General features: G+C 40.0%; 1 protein-coding gene and 1 non-coding gene across 3 annotated transcripts in view; one reads left to right on the forward strand and one right to left on the reverse strand.

Annotated features, from left to right (window-relative positions):
• Window positions 1–5,144: 5,144 nt before the first annotated feature.
• The window catches only part of DCAF10 (DDB1 and CUL4 associated factor 10), a 61,207-nt gene continuing 44,889 nt past the window's right edge, over window positions 5,145–21,462 (forward strand). Inside the window, exons 1-2 of one of the 2 annotated variants that reach the window (XM_060100929.1) lie at window positions 5,145–5,753; window positions 20,420–20,533. In XM_060100929.1, coding sequence (XP_059956912.1) covers window positions 5,203–5,753; window positions 20,420–20,533 — 665 coding nt within the window. In that variant the 5' untranslated portion in view covers window positions 5,145–5,202. The remainder of the gene's footprint in view (window positions 5,754–20,419; window positions 20,534–21,462) is intronic. The other variant, XM_060100930.1, reaches the window with a different exon arrangement.
• On the reverse strand, window positions 11,550–11,621 carry TRNAE-UUC (transfer RNA glutamic acid (anticodon UUC)). The gene has a single exon. It is a non-coding gene; the product is annotated as a tRNA-Glu (tRNA).

The following is a 21,462-nucleotide window of genomic DNA, read 5'->3' on the forward strand; positions in this document are numbered from 1 at the left end:
TGTGTTTGTTGGCAATCTGTATATCTTCTTTGGAGCAATGTCTGTTTAGGTCTTCTGCCCATTTTTGGATTGGTTTGTTTGTTTTTTTGATATTGAGCTGCATGAGCTGCTTGTAAATTTTGGAGATTAATCCTTTGTCAGTTGCTTCATTTGCAAATATTTTCTCCCATTCTGAGGGTTGCCTTTTGGTCTTGTTTATGGTTTCCTTTGCTGTGCAAAAGCTTTGAAGTTTCATTAGGTCCCATTTGTTTATTTTTGTTTTTATTTCCATTTCTCTAGGAGGTGAGTCAAAAAGGATCTTGCTGTGATTTATGTCATAGAGTGTTCTGCCTATGTTTTCCTCTAAGAGTTTGATAGTGTCTGGCCTTACATTTAGGTCTTTAATCCATTTTGAGCTTATTTTTGTGTATGGTGTTAGGGAGTGTTCTAATCTCATACTTTTACATGTACCTGTCCAGTCTTCCCAGCACCACTTATTGAAGAGGCTGTCTTTTCTCCATTGTATATTCTTGCCTCCTTTATCAAAGATAAGGTGACCACATGTGCGTGGGTTTATCTCTGGGCTTTCTATCCTGTTCCATTGATCTATATTTCTGTTTTTGTGCCAGTACCATACTGTCTTGATTACTGTAGCTTTGTAGTATAGTCTGAAGTCAGGGAGCCTGATTCCTCCAGCTCTGTTTTTCATTTTCAAGATTGCTTTGGTTATTCGGGGTCTTTTGTGTTTCCATACAAATTGTGAAATTTTTTGTTCTAGTTCTGTGAAAAATGCCAGTGGTAATTTGATAGGGATTGCATTGAATCTGTAGATGGCTTTGGGTAGTAGAGTCATTTTCACAATGTTGATTCTTCCAATCCAAGAACATGGTGTATCTCTCCATCAATTTGTATCATTAATTTCTTTCATCAGTGTCTTATAATTTTCTGCATACAGGTCCTTTGTCTCCTTAGGTAGGTTTATTCCTAGTTTGTTTTTTTTTTTCGGTACGTGGCCTCTCACTGTCGTGGCCTCTCCCGTTGCGGAGCACAGACTTAGCGGCCATGGCTCACGGGCCTAGCCGCTCCGCGGCATGTGGGATCTTCCCAGACCGGGGCACGAACCTGTGTCCCCTGCATCGGCAGGCGGACTCTCAACCACTGCGCCACCAGGGAAGCCCCTATTCCTAGATTTTTTATTCTTTTTGTTGCAATGGTAAATGGGAGCGTTTTCTTAATTTCACTTTCAGATTCAGTCTTCCTATCCCCCAGCCTTCCCTCCTGACGCCACCTGAGTGGAAACCTTGAAAATTGTTCCCTGAAGGCCTCTGTTGCCAGCCAGAAGCTAAACGAGATAGGTGCATCATCCCCTTTTCCCTGCAGAGATCCTCCTGCCTACTCGCCAGACCTTTGCTCATCCAGGATCAGTCTCTCAAGCATTGTCTCCCTAATGACCATAGGACATACTGTCACACCATGGTTTGCTGAACTATTCTTCCTATTTTTAGGTGGTTAATGGTTTCCAGTACTTTGCTTCAGCAAGGGTAATGATTATTAGTATAGTCTTTGGGATCAGATACATTTGGATTCATATCCCAGCACTGTCACTCTCTAGCTGTGTGACCTTGGGGAAGTGTGTGACCTCTCTGAGCTTCAGTTTCTTTGACAATAAAATGGGGAGTGTTAAAAAGCATTGCTTCCTAGGATTTTTATAAGAATTATATGAGATAGTGAATATGAAGCATTGAGTACATGCTTAACACATATTCATTGCTTAAGTATCAGCTATTAATTTTACAAATATTGTGTCATTTAGGATTAAGTGGGGACAAAGGGATAATTATCTAAGCTTCACTTTTCTCATACAAAAAGGTTGGTATTTGGGGGTCCTTATGTATGAAGAGTCTCTGCGTCTTGCTTCTGAGGTTTTTGATGCAATGGGTGTTTAGAGGAGAAAGAAGTAGTTGGAGTGAGCAAAGAAGATTTCCCAGCAGAGCTAGAGTTCCAGGTTTGCATTATATTGAACTTGACCAAGATACTTACCTGTCTGGAAAGTTTATTTTGGCCTGACTTTGCCTCTTTACTCTAATCTTGGGTTTTTTCATTAACGCTTATTTTGTTAGGCCTTGTGTTTTATTAGCTGTATTGTGATAGACAGAGATTCTGCTTCTAACTGTGTGTTTTCTTGCAGGTCTGTGTGAACTGGAGAAAGTCTGACCTCCTTGCCCAGGAAAAGGCAATGCTGGAATTTGCACTTGCTATTTCCCGAGCTGATATCATAACGGATGACCATTTCAAAAAGCTCGAGGTGCATGGATTCAACCAAGAAGATACCTGGGATATACCTGCAATTTCAGCTTTTTATGCCATGTCCAACTGCCTTGCTCATTTTGTCAATCTTGTTCCCAACAAAGAATTCTATTTGATGGGCAGAAACAATGATGTCAAAGACATCAGGAGTGAACCTGCTGCTCCCAAAGTATAAAAGCCTGAACAGAAAAGCCAGTGTTTACATTTCCAGCACATTGCATTATAAGACACCAGTTGGGAAGTAATTTTTTTAAGTGTTTAGTCAATGGATAGGGAAGAAAGTAAATAAATTTGTTCCCTGCCTGCTTGATGAGATAGATCCTAAGGGACATGTGATATCTGGGCCTCGGGGAAACCTTTTACTTTTTTACTTTTGTTGTGATCTGAAAGGAACATCAGGGACAAAGGAGTTCAGAGGATGCTTTAGGCATTTCTGATGAACTGATATCTGTGACTTTCAGGAATTGAAGTTGAACATATTTTAGCTTTTAAAAATAGTGTTACATAGAAATTGGTCTATATAGACTGTGGTGTTTTTTTTTGCGGGGGGGGTTCGCGGGCCTCTCACTGTTGTGGCCTCTCCCGTTGCAGAGCACAGGCTCTGGACTCTCAACCACTGCGCCACCAGGGAAGCCCTAGACTGTGGTTTGAAATCAGTTCTGTGTTAACATGGTGGTATATAAAGGCTCTGAAAGGCAGTGGGTAAATAGAAGCAGGCACCAAGTTGTTCTATCTTTAGTGCCTTCTCCATTAACCTCCGGTGGTCTTTGTTTAAATCATGGTCATCTCAATAGAATTTAAGTCCTTATGTAGTTTAGCCTTATTTTAGGTTTTAGTAAAAATTATTTGGAACAAGAGGGTGCTCATATTTTAAGCAGAAGTGTAAGAAAAAACCGACCCTGACATTACTAAGCGACTCGTTCTGCATGTTACAACCAACACTGCCTTAAGTGTGTGGCTGTCTTAACTTTTCAGGAGTCATTTTCATTATCTAACTGATAGAGGTACATGCAAACCTACAAAATGTCTTTGTTTCCATTTGACTTGTTTAGATTCTCTAAACTGCCAGGGAATAGTTCTTAATCAGTTTGAGGGCGATAGTGAGTTAATTTTGCCTGAACTGTGAAACCTCGTTATCTTGAGACAGCACAACTCTTGCTGCAGAGCTTGTGTTTTTCTGCTGGAACTCTATCTTAAATACCTTGGAATATGTAACCTTTTAAAACTGACTTTTTTTTTTTTTTTTTTTTTGCGGTATGCGGGCCTCTCACTGTTGTGGCCTCCCCCGTTGCGGAGCACAGGCTCCGGACGCGCAGGCTCCGGACGCGCAGGCTCAGCGGCCATGGCTCACGGGCCCAGCCGCTCCGCGGCATATGGGATCCTCCCAGACCGGGGCACGAACCCGTATCCCCTGCATCGGCAGGCGGACTCTCAACCACTTGCGCCACCAGGGAGGCCCTAAAACTGACTTTTGAGGGGAGGAGGCAGGGGCATAAAAAAGAAAAAAAAAAGGAAAAAAATTGAGTTTTATTTTACTTATTGAGAAAGTTAATAACATTGGTGAATATATCATGGTCAAGGTTTTATACACCAAAATAATTTTAGCCATTGGCCATAACTCGGGAATCAAGTAGAGGGCCTTTATTAAGTATTTGTTGCAGCCAGAAGTTGTAGGTCACTAAGGGACATTATTTGTTAATTATAAAACAGACCTCTACCCCTAACATGGGGAATATCTCCAGAGTAATGGCTGCCTGGATCTTCTCTGAACACTGGACACTTGCTTCTTGCCATGTTTCAGTCAGCTCATGGGCAGGAGAGTTGACTAACTACTAACTTTGCTGGTGGGAAGAACTGCTGAATGTTCAGCCCTCTCTGAATCTCATTCCTTTACTTCTGAGATCTTTCAGACTATGCTAAACAGTCACCAAATGGGAGCTTTCTATAACTCAGGTCTTGATCAAGGCCTAGAAGGGTTGTCAGTTCTTACACCTACCTCTTCTTGTACCTCAGGCTTCTCTTCATTGAAGACTCTCCTTCCCTCCCCCAAGAAACACACCAGTTCGTTAATCTTTTTCTGCAAACAAGTCCTATGTATTTATCTTCAACAGCAGTGCTGAAGGGCCTTGCATCTGTTATGCCCTCCATACGCTGCTTGGCAGAGGTAAGCAGGACTGATGGTGGGCTCTATTGCTTGTAAGGCTGAATTAATTCAGGTCTTCAGCTCCCCTCAGTGACTCCTGACTGGATATATGTTCCTTCCTGCAGAGAGGAAGGCTTTGGCCTTGATAAAGTCTTGACCTCGTAGGTCAAGTAGCTGGGAGTTGGGCAGAGCTCCAGCGCACCAGTAAGCCCCATTTTCCAGGCACTGTACAAACCAGGGCTTTTTAGTGCAGAAGTTAACCCGAGTCCCTAGATTCCCAGGCTGTGTAGGCAGTACACCATGCTACTTACTATGCATGAGCAGCCCATAATATGGTCATTTCTTACCTTCGCTGGTCTCAGTGTAGAGATGATTATGTAAACAGTACATAATCATACCCAGCCTCTTGGACTGACTAGTCAGGCCCTGTCATCCCCAAGGACACAGTCTGGTCACTGACAACCACATACTGATAATGTCGCAAGCGGTGCCCAGATGCTAACGTTACTCCATGCAGCCCAGACCCTGGGCATCCTCAGTTGCGCGCCCACGCACCTAGTCGCTCCAGACCGCCAACCCTCCGGGACGCGGTACCCACAGTCGGGCGGTGTCCGCGCTTTCTTGGTCCCCAGCGGATGATGGCCGACAGGCGGTTTGGGTTTCCCAGCCGGTGGGGTGAGGCCGCCGCACGCCGGAAGTGGCGGTTGGGGCGGGAGTGCCGAGGTGTCGGCGGGCGGGGCAGCAGCCAGGAGCCGGGGGTCGGTGCGTTGGTCATGTTTCCCTTCGGGCCCGGTAGCCCCGGAGGGGACAGGGCGGCCGGAGCCGGGGCTGAGGAGCCGGCACCCGACGCGAGACAGGAGGCAGCTGCCGGGCCGCACCCTTCTTCGCCCCCGTCGCTACAGCAGGGGGCTGACGCAGCCCCTCCCCCGTCGCCCTGCGGGAGCCCTCGCCGCCCCTGCGCCCCTTCGCAGCCCCAGGCTGGGCGCGCGGGGGAGCTCCGGCCGCCCGGAGCTCTAAAGTCCTCAACCGCTTCCGCCCAGGAAGAGCAGTCACCGCCCTCCCCACCGCGCCGGCAACCTGGGCCTGACTGCGGGGCCGGGAGCCGGGGCCGGCACTGCCTCAGCGCCCGCCTGGGCGGCCCTGGCGCCCGGCTGTTCGGGTGGCTGAGAGAGCGCAGCCTGGGCCGCGGGGTGTTCGTGGATCCGGCGCGAGACAATTTCCGTACCATGACTAACCTCTATGGTTCCATCCATCCCGCGGACTCGGTGTACCTCAGCACCCGCACCCATGGGGCCGTCTTCAACCTCGAGTACTCGCCCGACGGGTAAGTGCGGCCCCTCGGAGGGCGGGGACCCGTCTCCGCGTGGCGCGGCTGCCGGTGGGCGGCTGCCCGGGGCCCGCTCGCTCGGCCCGGACCGGGGTTTGCGAGTCCGTTTGGGGCGGCCGGCCTTCGTGCCCCTGGCTCTTTATGAAGCGCTCTGTCGCTATTGCAGGCTCCGTCCGGCCCTTGGAGGTAGGCGAGCCCGGGACTGGTTTGCTCCCCTTTAGGACCGGCGCTCTGTGAAGGAGAAGTGCCAGAAGCCCCCCGACAGGTCTGTCAGAGCCAGTCCAGAGCTAGGGTTTGCTGGCACACCGTAGATGCTCAATAAGTACACTTTGAATAAATGCCCGTTCTTTCCCTGTCACACTAGGCTTGTATTTTTCCCACCTAAGCTTGGTCAAGGGTACGGAGCCTGCAGACCCTGTTCCCTGTGCTGACTTGCCCTGAGGGGACAAGTGCGCGGTCCGTCGTTCCTTTGCTCCAGTAAGATAGTAAGACACTGCAGAGAGGTATGTTGTGATGTGGGACATCTGTGAAGTTCCAGGCTAGACCACATTCTTCTGTTAAGGGTATCCAGCCTTTCTCCTGGCTGACTAAAATTTCATGTTTGGCCTTGGTTTACTTTGGGCTATGGAGAAATTTCAAAGTGATATATGTATGTATGTATGTATGTATATATATATATATATATATATATATATATATATATTACTGAACGAGGTTGTTTATTACTCAACGGGTGAGAATAATCAGGATATGACGTTAAAGTTATGAGCGCAGTCAAATTTCAAATTGTGTACATGTGCACATACATGAGCAAAAGAAGCTTTTTTCTCTCTGAGAAGGTGAGTAAAGCTAGATTGTGTGTTTCTCTTTGCAGTAACTGAGGAACCATGGCAGAGCAGTGTAGTTGAGGTGACTCAAAAGAAAAGAGGGATACAATTCAACTAACAGATAGAGGATTAGTCTTCAAGGAAGACGTACAGGGTTCTCAGAAATTTGGCCAAGATTAAGTATAGAGTATTATTCTAATTAGAATAGAAATTTCAGGTAAGGAAAGGACGATTAACTAAATCTAAGTTGTAACTGTAAAGCTCACCAAGTTCACATGGTTAGCACATAGGAAAAAGAGGATTTGAACTCAGGCAGTCTAACTCCAGAGTTCTTAATCACTGTACTAATACCAAATTACGTGTATAATTACCTTAAGAATTAGCATTTTCCTACCTGAAGATTAATTTAAAATCTATTATAACAAATATATTCTAACATTAAATATGGCGTGTTCATCTATTTTGAATACTTGTACCGTTAATCTTAAAATACCACTTTTTCAATAGGGAGTTGCTTTCAATTTTCTGTAGCAATGAAAAACATTTTACAATTCTCATAAATATATAAATTGGCGCTTATTATTCTGGAGCACTGAGGGAAGAAAAAATCTGTTTCCCTCATTGGCTCAGAAGCAGCTACTAAAATAAAAAGCTATAACTTCCAAGATTATTCGCTTTCCTGCTGATATTAGTGAGGCTGGGGCACCAAGCATGAAGTACACCAGAGCCATTTCAGCTTCTGCTTTCAGGAGAACATAGAATGGTAAATAGAAAAGGACCATATCATTAGGGAAAACACTTTATTTCTAAGTTTCTAAAATAGTATTAAAACAATAAGGGAAAAATGCAAATTATATAAAGTAGTATGACGGCACATCAATCACAACTTCCTAACAAGCCCTTTTAACATTCAGTGCTAATTGCTGAAACACTGAAATAAAGTGGTTTCAATTATTTGGTTTTAAACAATGACAGGTTTAAGATTCACCTGATTAAAAACCATCCACACCAATATAATAGCATATCATAAGATAATTGGCTAACACTTTTTGCAAATGGCAGTTGTTAACATATTTCTTCCACACATATAAATGTTGTGCTGAGGAGGGGAGTAAGATGTTGTTTTCTACCTTTCTTTTATGACGGGTTGTAGAAGCATCCATCTCTTCCTCTCCTATATTATCAATTTGTGAAGTTGTACTACAATTCACTCTCTCCTCTTCTTGCCTCTGGAGTCTGTCTGCTACAGCCTGGGTAGCTTCTGTCCATTCTTCCCTTTCCTCTGGAGTATCTACATGAAATGTTCTCTCTATTAACAGTGGTCCACTGGAGACATCTGATAATAAATGTGTTTGGCTTTGGTCGTTCTGTTTTCATTAACTGGCATTTTGCTACTGAAAAGTTGTTGAGGGGATAAGGTAAATCCACATCTTGGGGTTTCTCTTTATGTCCTATGAATGAGCCATCTGTCTTCAAAAGGAAATATCTTGGCCTCCAGTTTTTTATATATTCTCCCCTCTTCTGAACCCAACCTTCTTTCACAGTGGTAACATCGCTCATGATGGTGCCCCTCTGAGCCCCCAAATTGGAGAAAAGCTACTTTGTGATACCACCTTTGAGGTTTGGATTCTCTGCTGCTGCTGCCCTTCCCACTCTCTAGTGATGACTTAGCCTCCAAAGGCAGCGGCTGCCTGCAGCTGCTCTGTGTGTGTGTGTGGGGGGGGGGGTGCGGAGGGCTGCAGGGGAGGGCGGGAGGGAGCTGACCGGGCCATGGAGCTGGAGCGGGAGGCTCAAAGTGATATATATATATATATATATATATATATATATATACACACACACATACATACATACATATATATATGTGTGTGTGTGTGTGTATATGTATATATATATATGTATATATATATATATATTTTGTGTCTGTGTGGTACGCGGGCCTCTCACTGTTGTGGCCTCTCCCGTTGCGGAGCACAGTCTCTGGACGCGTAGGCTCAGCAGCCATGGCTTACGGACCTAGCCACTCCGTGGCATGTGGGATCCTCCCGGACCGGGGCACGAACCCGTGTCCCCTGCATCGACAGGCAGCCTCTCAACCACTACGCCACCAGGGAAGCCCTATATATTTTTTTAAACTTTGTTTTGTGAGTACAGGAACAAGTTCAACAGCAATCAAAGGAAAAAATTTACACATGGTTCCACCATGAGCGGACATAGATAATACAACTCTTACCCCATCAAGGCCTCTGGATTCTTAGTCATTTGCTTAGCTGTTCATTCATTCATTCATTCGTTCCCTCCCTCGTTCAGCAAATATTGGGTTGGCCAAAAAGTGCCTTCTGTTTTCACCAAGATCTTTATTGAACAACATAGTCATCCTTTTGTTCCACTATCTTCTGCCATTTTTCAGGCAACTTCATAATTCCATCTTCCCAAAACTTTTTATCTTTTTGAGCAAAAAACTGTTCCAGGTGCCTTTTACAGTCTTCCAGGGAATTGAAATTTTTTCCATTAAGAGAATTTTTTAAAGACCTAAATAAATGGAAATCTGAAGCTGCAATATCTGGTGAAAACGGCGGATGAATCAGAACTTCCCAGCCAAGCTGTTAACAGTTTTTGCCTGGCCATTAAAGAAACATGCAGTCTTGCGTTTTCCTGATGGAAGATTATGCATTTTCTGTTGACTAATTCTGGACACTTTTCGTCGAGTGATGCTTACAGTTGGTCTAACTGGGAGCAGTACTTGTTGGAATTAATCATTTGGTTTTTTTGGAAGGAGCTCATAATAGAGGACTCCCTTCCAATCCCACCATATACACGACATCACCTTCTTCGGATGCAGACCAGCCTTTGGTGTGGTTGGTGGTGGTTCATTTCACTTGCCTCACAATCTCTTCCGTTCCACATTATTGTATAGTATACACTTTTCATTGCCCGTCACAATTTGTTTTTAAAATGGAATGTTTTCATTACGTTTAAGTAGAGAATCGCATGCAGAAATACGGTGAAGAAGGTTTTTTTGCTTATGTGGAACCCAAACATCAAAGCGATTCATACAACCAAGCCGGTGTAAATGATTTTCAGTGCTTGATTTGGATATTTTGAGTATGTCGGCTATCTCCCGCATGGTATAACGTTGACTGTTCTCAATTAATGTCTTAATTTGATCGTCATCAACTTCAACTGATCTACCCAACCATGGAACATCGTCCAGCAAGACATCTCCAGCATGAAACTTCACAAACCACTTTTTTTTTTTTTTTTTTTTTTTGCGGTATGCGGGCCTCTCACTGTTGTGGCCTCCCCCGTTGCGGAGCACAGGCTCCGGATGCGCAGGCTCCGGACGCACAGGCTCAGCGGCCATGGCTCACGGGCCCAGCCGCTCCGCGGCATATGGGATCCTCCCAGACCGGGGCACGAACCCGTATCCCCTGCATCGGCAGGCGGACTCTCAACCACTTGCGCCACCAGGGAGGCCCCACAAACCACTTTTGACACGTTTGATCAGTCACAGCGCCTTCTCCATACACTGCACAAATCTTTTTTTGCATTTCAGTTGTGTTTTTACCTTTCTTGAAATAATAAAGCATAATATGCCGAAAATGTTGCTTTTTTTCTTCCATCTTCAATAATAAAATGGCTACACAAAAATTCACCAATTTTGATAAGTTTTTAAAAAAATGCACACTGATATGACAGCTGTCACATACAATCTAACAAAATTGTTTTGAATGAAGTTAAAGACACCTAAGGGCTACTAGAGCCATTTTACAGAAAAAGCTGAACAACCTTTTGGCCAACCCAATATTTGTTGAGCACTTGCTGTGCTCCAGAGGCAGAGGTGGCAGTGGTGAGCAAACCAGCTAATGGCACCGCTTTCATTGGTCTTGGGACCTATTGGTTCAACTAGACATTAATAACCATACTAAATAATTTCTTAATGTATATTTACAAATTGTGATACAGGCTTGAAAGGATCTGTTGTGGACTAGAGTTTTCAAGGTTTCCCTGAGAAAGTGACACTTGACCTAGATTGGAAAAATGAGTAGAAGATAAATTAGTCAAGATAGTGTTTGGAAGGGGATAGAAATACTTTAGATGGAGGAACTGGTATGTCAAAGGACCTGTGGTTGGAGGAGCAGCATATCATGTTAGAGAAGCTGAAAGAAGATAGGTGAACAAAGTAAAAATTGTGCTGAAGACATAAAATGTGCTAACAAAGGAGCAAAGCAACAGAATCTGGAATCACTGAGCAAGTACACCCTGTTTCCTTTCACTGTTGCAAATGCTTTTTCTTAATCAGACTCAGTTCTGGGATCTCTGGGGTTTCTCCCTATAGCAGTTGACTTGTAACAGTGACTGTGCACCTGAATACAGAGAAAATTGGTGAGGGGAGAAACTATTTTGCTGAAGTTTATCCATGGAACCTCCTCTCCCCACTTCCTTCCTCAAGCCCTATTCCTAAAGCTTCTCCCAAAATACCAGGAGTCTATTCCTCATAACCCTTCAGTTCCTCTTTTCAGCATGTCCCAGTTCCTCTCCTCCCAATCTCTGGCCTTCAGAAGTAGCTGTTTCTACTCTTTGGAGGTGAGATTTTAGGTAGAGGGTGAGAGGGATAGAATGAGTTATGAAGAAGGAATTCTCATTGCCAGTGCTATTAGAATGAGGAGTATATTACTGATAGTTCTTGTATGAATCTGGGCTACATTTTCCTATAGTAACATTTTTATAAAAGGTGGTTAGGTACTCTAGTACTTAAAATAATTTGATAATGTGTAATTATGCAATTAATATGTACTTTAGAAAACATAGGCAGTAACCGAACTAAAAGAAACTAAATATCATTTATGATCCCAGAGATTGAATGGCTATCTAAGGAATTTTTTCCTTGTATATATTTATTTTATTTATTTAAAAAAAATTTTTTTTTTTTGGGGGTCATGCTCTGCAGCTTGTGGTATCTTAGTTCCCTGACCAGGGATTGAACCCAGGCCATGGCAGTGAAAGTGCCAAGTCCTAACCACTGGACCACCAGGGAACTCCCTGTGTATGTTTATTTTAACATAAAGATAGAATAAACTATTTTTTAGCCTGCTTTTTTTCATATAATATATTGCAAATTATTTATGTTAATGAATATATTTCTACAACATTATTTAAAATTTTTCATTAGTTTAAATAAACTCTCTCAAAACAAACATTTTAGATTTATGTATGCCCTTATGGTAAGTCCCTAGAATGAGTCAAAGGTTATGAAGATTTTGGATACCTATTATTAAATTGCCCTCTGTGAAGACTGTACCAATTCTTATTCCTATCAGTCCTATATGAAAGTGCTTGTCTTCCCATACCCTTGCCAATATTGCACATTGCCATACTTTTTCATTTATGTCAAGGTGGTAGGTGAAAATGGTTCAGTGTTTTAATTTTTTAGTCTTTTGACTACATCTAATATACCTCAAATTTTTATAGGACTTAAAATGATTTTATATAAAATGACATACTGTGTTAAATGAAATGATTTCTCATATCCTTCAGTCATATATGAGTTAAATCAGCTTACTGGATACCGTAACCACTGTCACAAGGACTTCTCAGTACAAAAAGAAGAGGTGATACAGAAGGTAAAAATTAAAATTGTGAATTTGATAGAGACCAGACTAGAATTTGGCAGTTAAAAAAAAAAAAAAAGAAAGGATGCATGGACTAGAAGGTAATTTCTAAAGAATTCCAAAAATGTTTTAAGCAATAGCAACACTGTCAATATAAATCTGTCAACTCCTAAAATGACATTTTGAAAAAGGAAATATGATGTTAATAGATTAATTAATATGGGACTTTCTTAGGCTATCCTCTATGAGAACACATTAGGCACTGCTGTAGAGAAAATTATTGGAAGTATTGGAAAATAGAAGTGAAGAAGTTATCCAAAATGCAGACAAGAGAGACAGAGACTGAAAATATGAAGGAGGCTTAGTGACATGAGGCGTAGAGAGAAAGTGCATATCGTATACTTGGTCAGTTCCTAAAGAAAATGAGATAGATAATAGGGTAAAACAAACTTGAAGCAATAATAGCTGAGAGCTTTCCAGAATTGAAGAAAGGTACCAAACCATGATTTGAGAAGCCCAGCACACCCCAAGCAGGAATTCTCCCTAGCCATGTAGTGAAACTGCAGGACAACAAATCTAAAATTATAAAAGCTAGAGAAAAAAACCTTCAAAGGAGTAACTATGTGAGTGAAAGCCAATTAGTCATCAATAATCATGTAAATTAGAGGACAGTTGTGATTATTTTTTACTATGCTGGAAAAAACTGCCAATCTAGATGTCTGTACCTAGCAAAGATAGGTTCTTTGTTGTCAAGAACAAAGATGAAATAAAACACATATGCACCCAATCACAACTGTAAGGTCAGAGATATTAGAAGGAATGAAGAACAAAGGAAGTGGAAAATTTCTATGTAAAATTAAATCTGATTTTCTCTTTTGGGATTAACAAAGATGTAGCTAAAATAGTAGACAACAATAGCATATAAATTATGAAGGGATGCTCTAAATTCCTTTCTTCTTTTTTTTGAGGGAGAATTGTGATATATTAACTTAAGGCTTTAATGTGTGCGTACCACCAAAAGACAAGTAAATATATTATTTCCAGACTAGTAGAAGAAAATATTTTGGAATGAGAAGAAAAAATTCCAAAAGAAGTCAAGAAAGGGAAAGGAGAAAAAAGTAGAAAAGGTATAACAAAAAGCACAAAGAATGGCTGAAAATAAATCCAAATATTACTAATTATAATATAGAAGTACTAGTACTTCTTGTACATAGAATAGAGAGGATATATCAAACACATTCTAGAAGGATAGAGAAAGACATATCAAACACATTCTAAACAAAAGAAAGCTGGTGGGCCTCCCTGGTGGCGCAAGTGGTTGAGAGTCCGCCTGCCGATGCAGGGGATACGGGTTCGTGCCCCGGTCTGGGAGGATCCCATGTGCCGCGGAGCGGCTGGGCCCTTGAGCCATGGCCGCTGGGCCTGCGCGTCCGGAGCCTGTGCGTCCGGAGCCTGTGCTCCACAACGGGGGAGGCCACAACAGTGAGAGGCCCGCATACCGCAAAAAAAAAAAAAAAAAAAAAAAAAAAAAAAAAAAAAAAGAAAGCTGGTGAGCTATATTAATATACAAAATAGGCTTTAAGGCAAAAAATTGCTAGAGATAGAAGGTTACTTCATAATGATAATAGCTCAATTCACCTGGAAGATAAAACAGTTCTGAAATTGAGTTTTTTAAATTTATATACATCAAAAATTGATAACTTCAAGGAGAAAAGAGAAAAATTTATCATCATAGGGGATGATCTTAGTACACATCATAGCATATCTCAATTAAGCAGGCAGACACAAACATAAGGGTACACAAGATAGAAACAGCACCACTTAAAATCTTGCTCTAAAGGGCATGTATAGAATACTGCATTCAGGCCTGATATTCAGCTAGTACACATTGGTTCACCTGTACCAGTTGTTAAAATATTAATATATATCCATGGTGGTTGAGTAGTTAGTTACTGCCCCAAGCTCACTGAGTGCCTTCCTAGTGCTTAAGCACCTTCCATAGGATCTCTCAGAGTAACCCATTATATAGCAACTAAAGATTTAAGAACTGGCACAGCAAGCTGCCAAGAAACATCTTACTAAAGAGCTTTAGCATCCACTCTAAGCTCTTCTCCCCATGCCAGGTATCCTCCCCCACCCAAAAAAAATCCATAGGCAAATGCTGAGTGACCATTTGGCTCCCCTTAGTGTGGGGCTGCCTGCCTTTCTCACACACTCTCCCAGTCATTCTCACATGGTCATTTGTGGGAACTGCAGCTTCTGGGGAGATCCAGAGAGATGAAAAGAGCAGTCAGATGAGAGTAATGGCACTACTGCAGGCACCATCCAAACATTAATTCTCTTGGCAAAGTGTGCATGCCCATTGCAGGATACAATCCATGGCAGGTGAATGAGGTCTATGAGGATGGTTTATGGATGAATGACTCCTGGGATGTACTTCCCTAATTTTATCATTCTTACTGAATTTCACCTTTATTTAGTGGGATAAGTTTGCCAAAAGCCACTGAATACATGCCCACCATGGACATTAATAACACTCTATTAATGAACTTGACTGCCAACATAAGTAGTCTCTTTACCAGAAACATTTAGTTGAGAGAACTGAGAAGCTGAAAGGTCATGAAACACAAATGATTTGTATTCTGGTTTATGCTGTTAACTGCTGTATTACATTATGTCTCATTTGAGCTGAGGGATTAGGTTTGATATCATTAAATATGATGTATCAATAAATTATTTTGTGACTTAGTTATATAATTGAATATAAAAATTAGCAGCAAGCATTATAAGGGCCAAAAATTTTTTAATATACTTACTGTTAGCTGCAGCAAAAGCTGAAAAGAGAATTCAGCTCCCATTAACAATTCTGTTGCTATTAAGAGTGATTTTTTTTTACTTATCAAGTCTACAGGTTACTTGATGACTACCTATTTATGAGGAAGTTTTTAAAATTGAAGTATAGTTGATATACAATATTGTGTTAGTTTCAGGTATACAGAAAAGTGATTCAGTTATATTTTTTTCAGATTTTTTTCATTATAGGTTGTTAAAATATATTAAATATAATTCCCTGTGCTATATAGTAAATTCTTGTTGCTTATTCTGTTTTTCGTATCTGTCAATCCCATACTCCTTATTTATCCTTCCCTCCTTCCCTTTCCCCTTTGGTAACCATAAGTGTGTTTTATGTAAATGACTACCTATTTAATGTGGAAATTCTTGGAGGGGCTTTATGCAGTTTCCTGTGGCAGTTCATGGTTCAGACAAAGGCATCTGGGTCAAAAAAACGATTATGGCTACAATTTCCAAAAATTAATAAATGATTGGGAATTACTAGAATAATCTGATGAACAATTTGAGTTAGAACTAATACCACTTGGCAAGCATTTTTATAACCTATAGGTTAGTTTAATTTTTTAATGTTTTAAAATTTTTGTTCATGTTAATTTATATTACTATTGAATATTTAATATTTTTTGAATATCACATTTGACTATATGTAACAGCTGCCTCATGGTTTTTTTTTGCAAACATACAAAGATGATTTAAAAATTGCTCTCCTGTAAGGCCACATATTTAAAAAAATTATCATTAAGTAGTTTCTCAGTATAATGTGATTGCTAGAAATTAGTAACTAAAAGATAACTAGAGGGCTTCTCTGGTGGTGCAGTGGTTGAGAATCCGCCTGCCGATGCAGGGGACATGGGTTCATGCCCCGATCCGGGAAGATCCCACATGCCGCGGAGCGGCTGGGCCCGTGAGCCATGGCCACTGAGCCTGCACGTCCGGAGCCTGTGCTCCGCAACGGGAGAGGCCACAACAGTGAGAGGCCCACGTACCGCAAAAAAAAAAAAGATAACTAGAAAAACCTCATGTATTTTCAAGTTAAGAAACATTTATAAATAACTCATAAGTCAAAGTAGAAATGATAATGGAAATTAGAAATATTTAGAACTAAATGATAATGAAAGTACCACGTTGCAAAAGTTGTGGGATATAAGTAAATCCTCACTTAGTAGGAAAACTATAATCTTTAATAAACTAGATAGGAAGACAAGGAAAATTAGTTAGCTAAGTATCCACCTCAAGAAATAGTAAAAATAGTGAAGTTATAGTAAAGTAAATCTGAAGAAAGTAAAAGGAAAGAAATAGAGCAATAAAGAGTAAAATTACTGAAATTCTAAAAATTAAGTAGAAATACTCAAAAATCTGTCTTCAAAAAGACAAAGAATAATGAAAAACACTCATTAAATTGATCAAGAGAATACCCAAATAAACAACATTCAGAATGAAAGGGGGACATAATTTCTGATACAAGATGTAGAGATTGTAGCTTTCCAGAAGTAGCTGAGTAGATGATTTGGACCAACCCTCCAACTGAGAATAATTAGAAAAGCTAGAGAAAAACATAAATATCTAATGTAAGATATAAAAAGTTATGTTTGAAGGGATTAGAGAATTGAGGCAATGAGGAAATTTCAGGGCCAAGATCTGCAAATGGAGGGTAGCCAGAGATGTGAACCCACCATTTTAGCCAACTGAATCTAGCAATATGGTAGAAATGAAAGATTGATTTGACATTAGAAAATAAATTAATGTAAATCACTACATTAACATATTAAAAAGAAAACTATAGGATAATTTCAATAAGTGTTAGAAAATGTTTTATATACTTTAATGTATATTAATGGAAAAAAACACTCAGCAGATTTGAAGTAGAAGAGAATTAATTTCCTTAATCCAATAATAGGAATCTACCAAAACAAGTAAACCCTACAGCAAACATTGTGCTTAATGATGAAATGGTGAATGTATTGTTGAAGATAAGGAACAAGATAAGAGTGCACGCTATATTAACATTTCTATTCAACATTGTACTGAAAGTCCTAGCCAGTGCAACAAGGAAAAAAAGTATTAAAAAGAACAAAGCAGGGACTTCCCTGGTGGCACAGTGGTTAAGAATCTGCCTGCCAATGAAGGGGACATGAGTTCGAGCCCTGGTCCGGGAAGATTGCACATGCCTCAGAGCAACTAAGCCCGTGCACCACAAGTACTGAGCCTGCGCTGTAGAGCCCATAAGCCACAACTACTGAAGCCCATGTGCCTAGAGCCTATGCTTTACAACAAGAGAAGCCACCACAATGAGGAGCCCACGCACCACAACGAAGAGTAGCCCCCACATACCACAGCTAGAGAAAAGCCTGTGCGCAGCAACAAAGACCCAATGCAGCCAAAAATAAATAAATTTATATTTAAAAAAAGAACAAAGCACCTGTTTATAGATATGATTATTGACAAAGAGAACCTAAAATAACCTATGATAAAGTATTAAATAAAGTAGCAGGATTGATAATAAATATTTTAAAAATCAGTTGCTCTTTTGTACACCAGCAACAAATGAAACAATTTTAAAAAGAACATTTACAAAAGCATCAAAAAAAATGTCAAGTACCCAGGAATAGATATAACAAAAGATAGGCATGACCCATATCGAGAAAATCTCTGTTGTAAATGGAGATATGACATGTTCAAGGATTGGAAGACTCCATATTGTCAAGATGTCAATTCTATGCAAACTTTTCTTTAGATTTATTACAATCTCAATTAAAATCCACAGGTGGATCTGTGTGTCTGTGGGTGTGTGTGTACATAACTTCCTAAGTCAATTCTAAATGTATAAGGATGTTCAAAGGTCCAAAGATTGTTACAATACTGTTGCTAAGAAAATCTTGAATATGTGGGAAACTATGCATATTACTGATGGGATGATTCAATACTGTATGATATAAATTCTACCAAATTAATTTGTAAAGTTACTGCATCCCAATAAAAATACCAACAAGATTTTTTAGTAGTACCTGATAATGCTATATCTAAAATTCATTTGAAAGAGAAAGTATGACATTAGCACCCCCAAAAAATGTTTATTGGGGCAATGAGGGCTTGCTTTGCCACTTGTCAAACCTTTTAGAAATTAAAACAGTGTGGTGGTATTGCATAGACTAGAATATAGAGTCCCCCCAAAAAACTTGTATATGATAAAGATGGCATTTGGAAAAGTATAGGCTTTGATGTTGGGACAAATGACATCCATTTTAAAAAGTTACAAATCATGCCATGTAGAAAAATAGATTGTAATCTATTGTAATAGATTTTTTGGTATTAAAACAAAAAAAATGGGGTTTCCCTGGTGGTAGAGTGGTTAGCAATCTGCCTCCCAATGCAGGGGACACAAGTTCAAGCCCTGGTCCAGGAAGATCCCACGTGCCGCGGAGCAGCTAAGCCCATGCACCACAACCTCTGAGCCTGTGCTCTAGAGCCCGCGAGCCAGAACTACTGAGCTCGCAAGCCACAACTACTGAAGCCCGCGTGCCTAGAGCCCGTGCTCTGCAACAAGAGAAGCCACTGCAATGAGAAGACTGCGCACCGCAACGAAGAGTAGCCCCCGCTCACCGCAACTAGAGAAGGCCCGCGCACAGCAACAAAGACCCAACACAGCCAAAAATAAATAAAATTAATTAATTAAAAAAAAAGACTATCAGTTTTATAGGTCTCTTTTTTTTAATAGGTCTCTTATGTACAATGTTTAAGATTAAGACTCTCCCAGAATCATTGATTCATTACTTTTATGCACAAAAAGGAGAAAATTTCATTTCATGACTCTTCTGACCAACAAAAAGAAATTATTTATACATCTTCTAAAATTACATATATTCATTTGAATACTTTTACTCATGATGGTCAACTAGCACAAAAATCCTACAAAAATCCTTAATATATTAGTAAACTTTTGAAATCCAGATACCTCACAAAAGGGTTTATGCAGACACTCTTTAAAGGATAATTTCATGAATACTACATATGGGAAAAATTTCAATTTAGTAGATTTTTTTTCCCTCTCCACTTTATCTAAAAAGTTTGTTCCGAGTAGAAAAATTTGGTCATTTAAAATTCCATCTTATGCACTTTCATCTTAAAGTGTAAAAATACCATTTGTTATTGGAACTATAAATTGAGAAGACCTGAACTTTCAAAGACTCAGGATTTCATTTGCTAGGTCTGAATCTCAAAGATCAGCACCTACAGAAAACGAAGGCAAAATAAATAAATGACAATAGACTTTCAGAAATCAAAATGGGGTTTATAAAAGGTTTATAAAAATACAACTTTGTAATAGGAAAGGGGTGAAACGAGATAATACTAAAAATCCATAAAGGAAAAGGTTAAGTTTGACTATGTCAAACTGGTTTGGTAGGGTATATGCTAGACCTTTTCAGTGCATTTTAATAGATACTGATGAAGAAATACCTAATTTAGTTGTATATGATTTTTTTCCTAAGTTGCCTCATTTGTGCATGTTTTTCTGCAACCAGCTTTTCTCATTTAAAAATATGTTTTAGAGTTCTTCATATTCACATAAAGTTATCCCTTTCTTTTTTTTTTTTTTTTTTTTAATAGAGCTTTTTTTCCCCTCTTATTTATTTATTTATTTATTGGCTGTGTTGAGCCTTCACTGCTGCACTCGGGCTTTTGTCTATTTGCAGTGAGTGGGGACTACTCTTCATTACAGTGCCCGGGCTTCTCATTGCGGTGGCTTTTCTTGCTGCAGAGAACGGGCTCTAGGCTTGCAGGCTTCAGTAGTTGTGGCGCACGGGCTTAGCTGCTCCGCGGCATGTGGGATCTTCCCCGAGCAGGGATCAAACCCGTGTCCCCTGCATTGGCAGGCGGATTCTTAACCACTGCACCACCAGGGAAGCCCCTATCCCTTTCTTTTTAAATGTTGTACTATATTGTAAAGTATTATATACTATGGCTTATATAATCAACCATTCCTTCTTTTACGTACATTTAGGTCACTTTCAATTTCTCCCTACAATGCAGCATATCTTTAAATGTGCTTCTTTGTATTTAGAAATGATTATTTCTTTAGATTGAATTCCCAGAAAAAAATTGCTGAGTCAAAAGGTATGCATGTTTAAAATTTTGATAGATACTGGTACTCTCCACACAAGCCGCACCAGTTTACACTTTACCATAATGTATGAGAGTACCATTTCCTACTACTACTTTCAACAGTGAGTAGTGTCAGTCTTTTAAATATCTGCTACTAATGTGGACAAAAAGAAGTTATTCATCTATAACTTGTGTAGTTATAAATAGTTGAATATCAATAACCAGAGAATGCTAAAAAACTAAATGAGAGAAATGTGTCATTTGCTTCCAGGTCAGTGCTGACAGTTGCTTGTGAACAGACTGAAGTTCTGCTTTTTGATCCTATATCTTCAAAGCACATAAAAACACTTTCTGAAGCTCATGAAGACTGTGTAAATAATATAAGGTTAGTATTGTAGTGAAAAAGTGAACTTTATTAATGTGACCCAAAATATTCTGTTTTGGAAGTTAATGAAAATTTATAATGCCTTGTCCAGCAGTACTAGGTGATACACATTTGGAATTGTGAAACTTATCCCTTTAATTACAAAACTTACTGTTAACCATTTTGGATTGGAATCTTTCTGAAATGCATTTTCACTTCCATATGATCTCACCTTTTCTCCTTGTGTATTAGGGTCATCATTATGAATCTCAGCCATGTATTATGATAGTCCTGTAATGCTTTTGGGCAGTCCTATTGCTTAGCCTCTCTCACCACCAGCCCCCAAATTCATACTATTGAGGGGAAAAAACACATATGCACAGAAAAACTTCTTTATCGCATTGCTGGAAGCTCCTTAAATTCTCAATAATGTGGGAAGTAAGTAACAGTTCAATAGCTTGGTGGACTAATATGCAATCATTAAAATGATGGTTACAGAGACTACATATCAGCATGGACAAATGCTTGCAATAGTACAGGTTAAAATCATAAAAATCATATAAATATGACATGATGCAGAAGAAAAAGATTAGAAGGAAATATTTTTAAATGCTTACAGTGGATGTGTTAGAATGAATGGATTATGAGTAATTTTCTATTTTCTAAACTTTATATAATGAGATTATATGACTTTCATAATGATTACTTTTAATGTTCAAAAAAAAATAAATGAGGAAATTACTTCTAGTCAAGGTGACATATTGAATTTTGATGTAACCTCTAGCTCCAAACATATAGAACAATAGAATAAATAGCACAAAAGATACAGCCAGGCTCTGAAACAACATAAACATCTTTGTGGCCATTATGGCCAGACCGGAACACAGACACAAAGCTGTTACAGGGTTGAAACCATAAGCCCACTGGGTTTTCAGTCAGGCACTGACACT

This window comes from Mesoplodon densirostris, chromosome 6 (genome assembly GCF_025265405.1).
Source record: "Mesoplodon densirostris isolate mMesDen1 chromosome 6, mMesDen1 primary haplotype, whole genome shotgun sequence".
Classification (NCBI taxonomy): domain Eukaryota; kingdom Metazoa; phylum Chordata; class Mammalia; order Artiodactyla; family Ziphiidae; genus Mesoplodon; species Mesoplodon densirostris.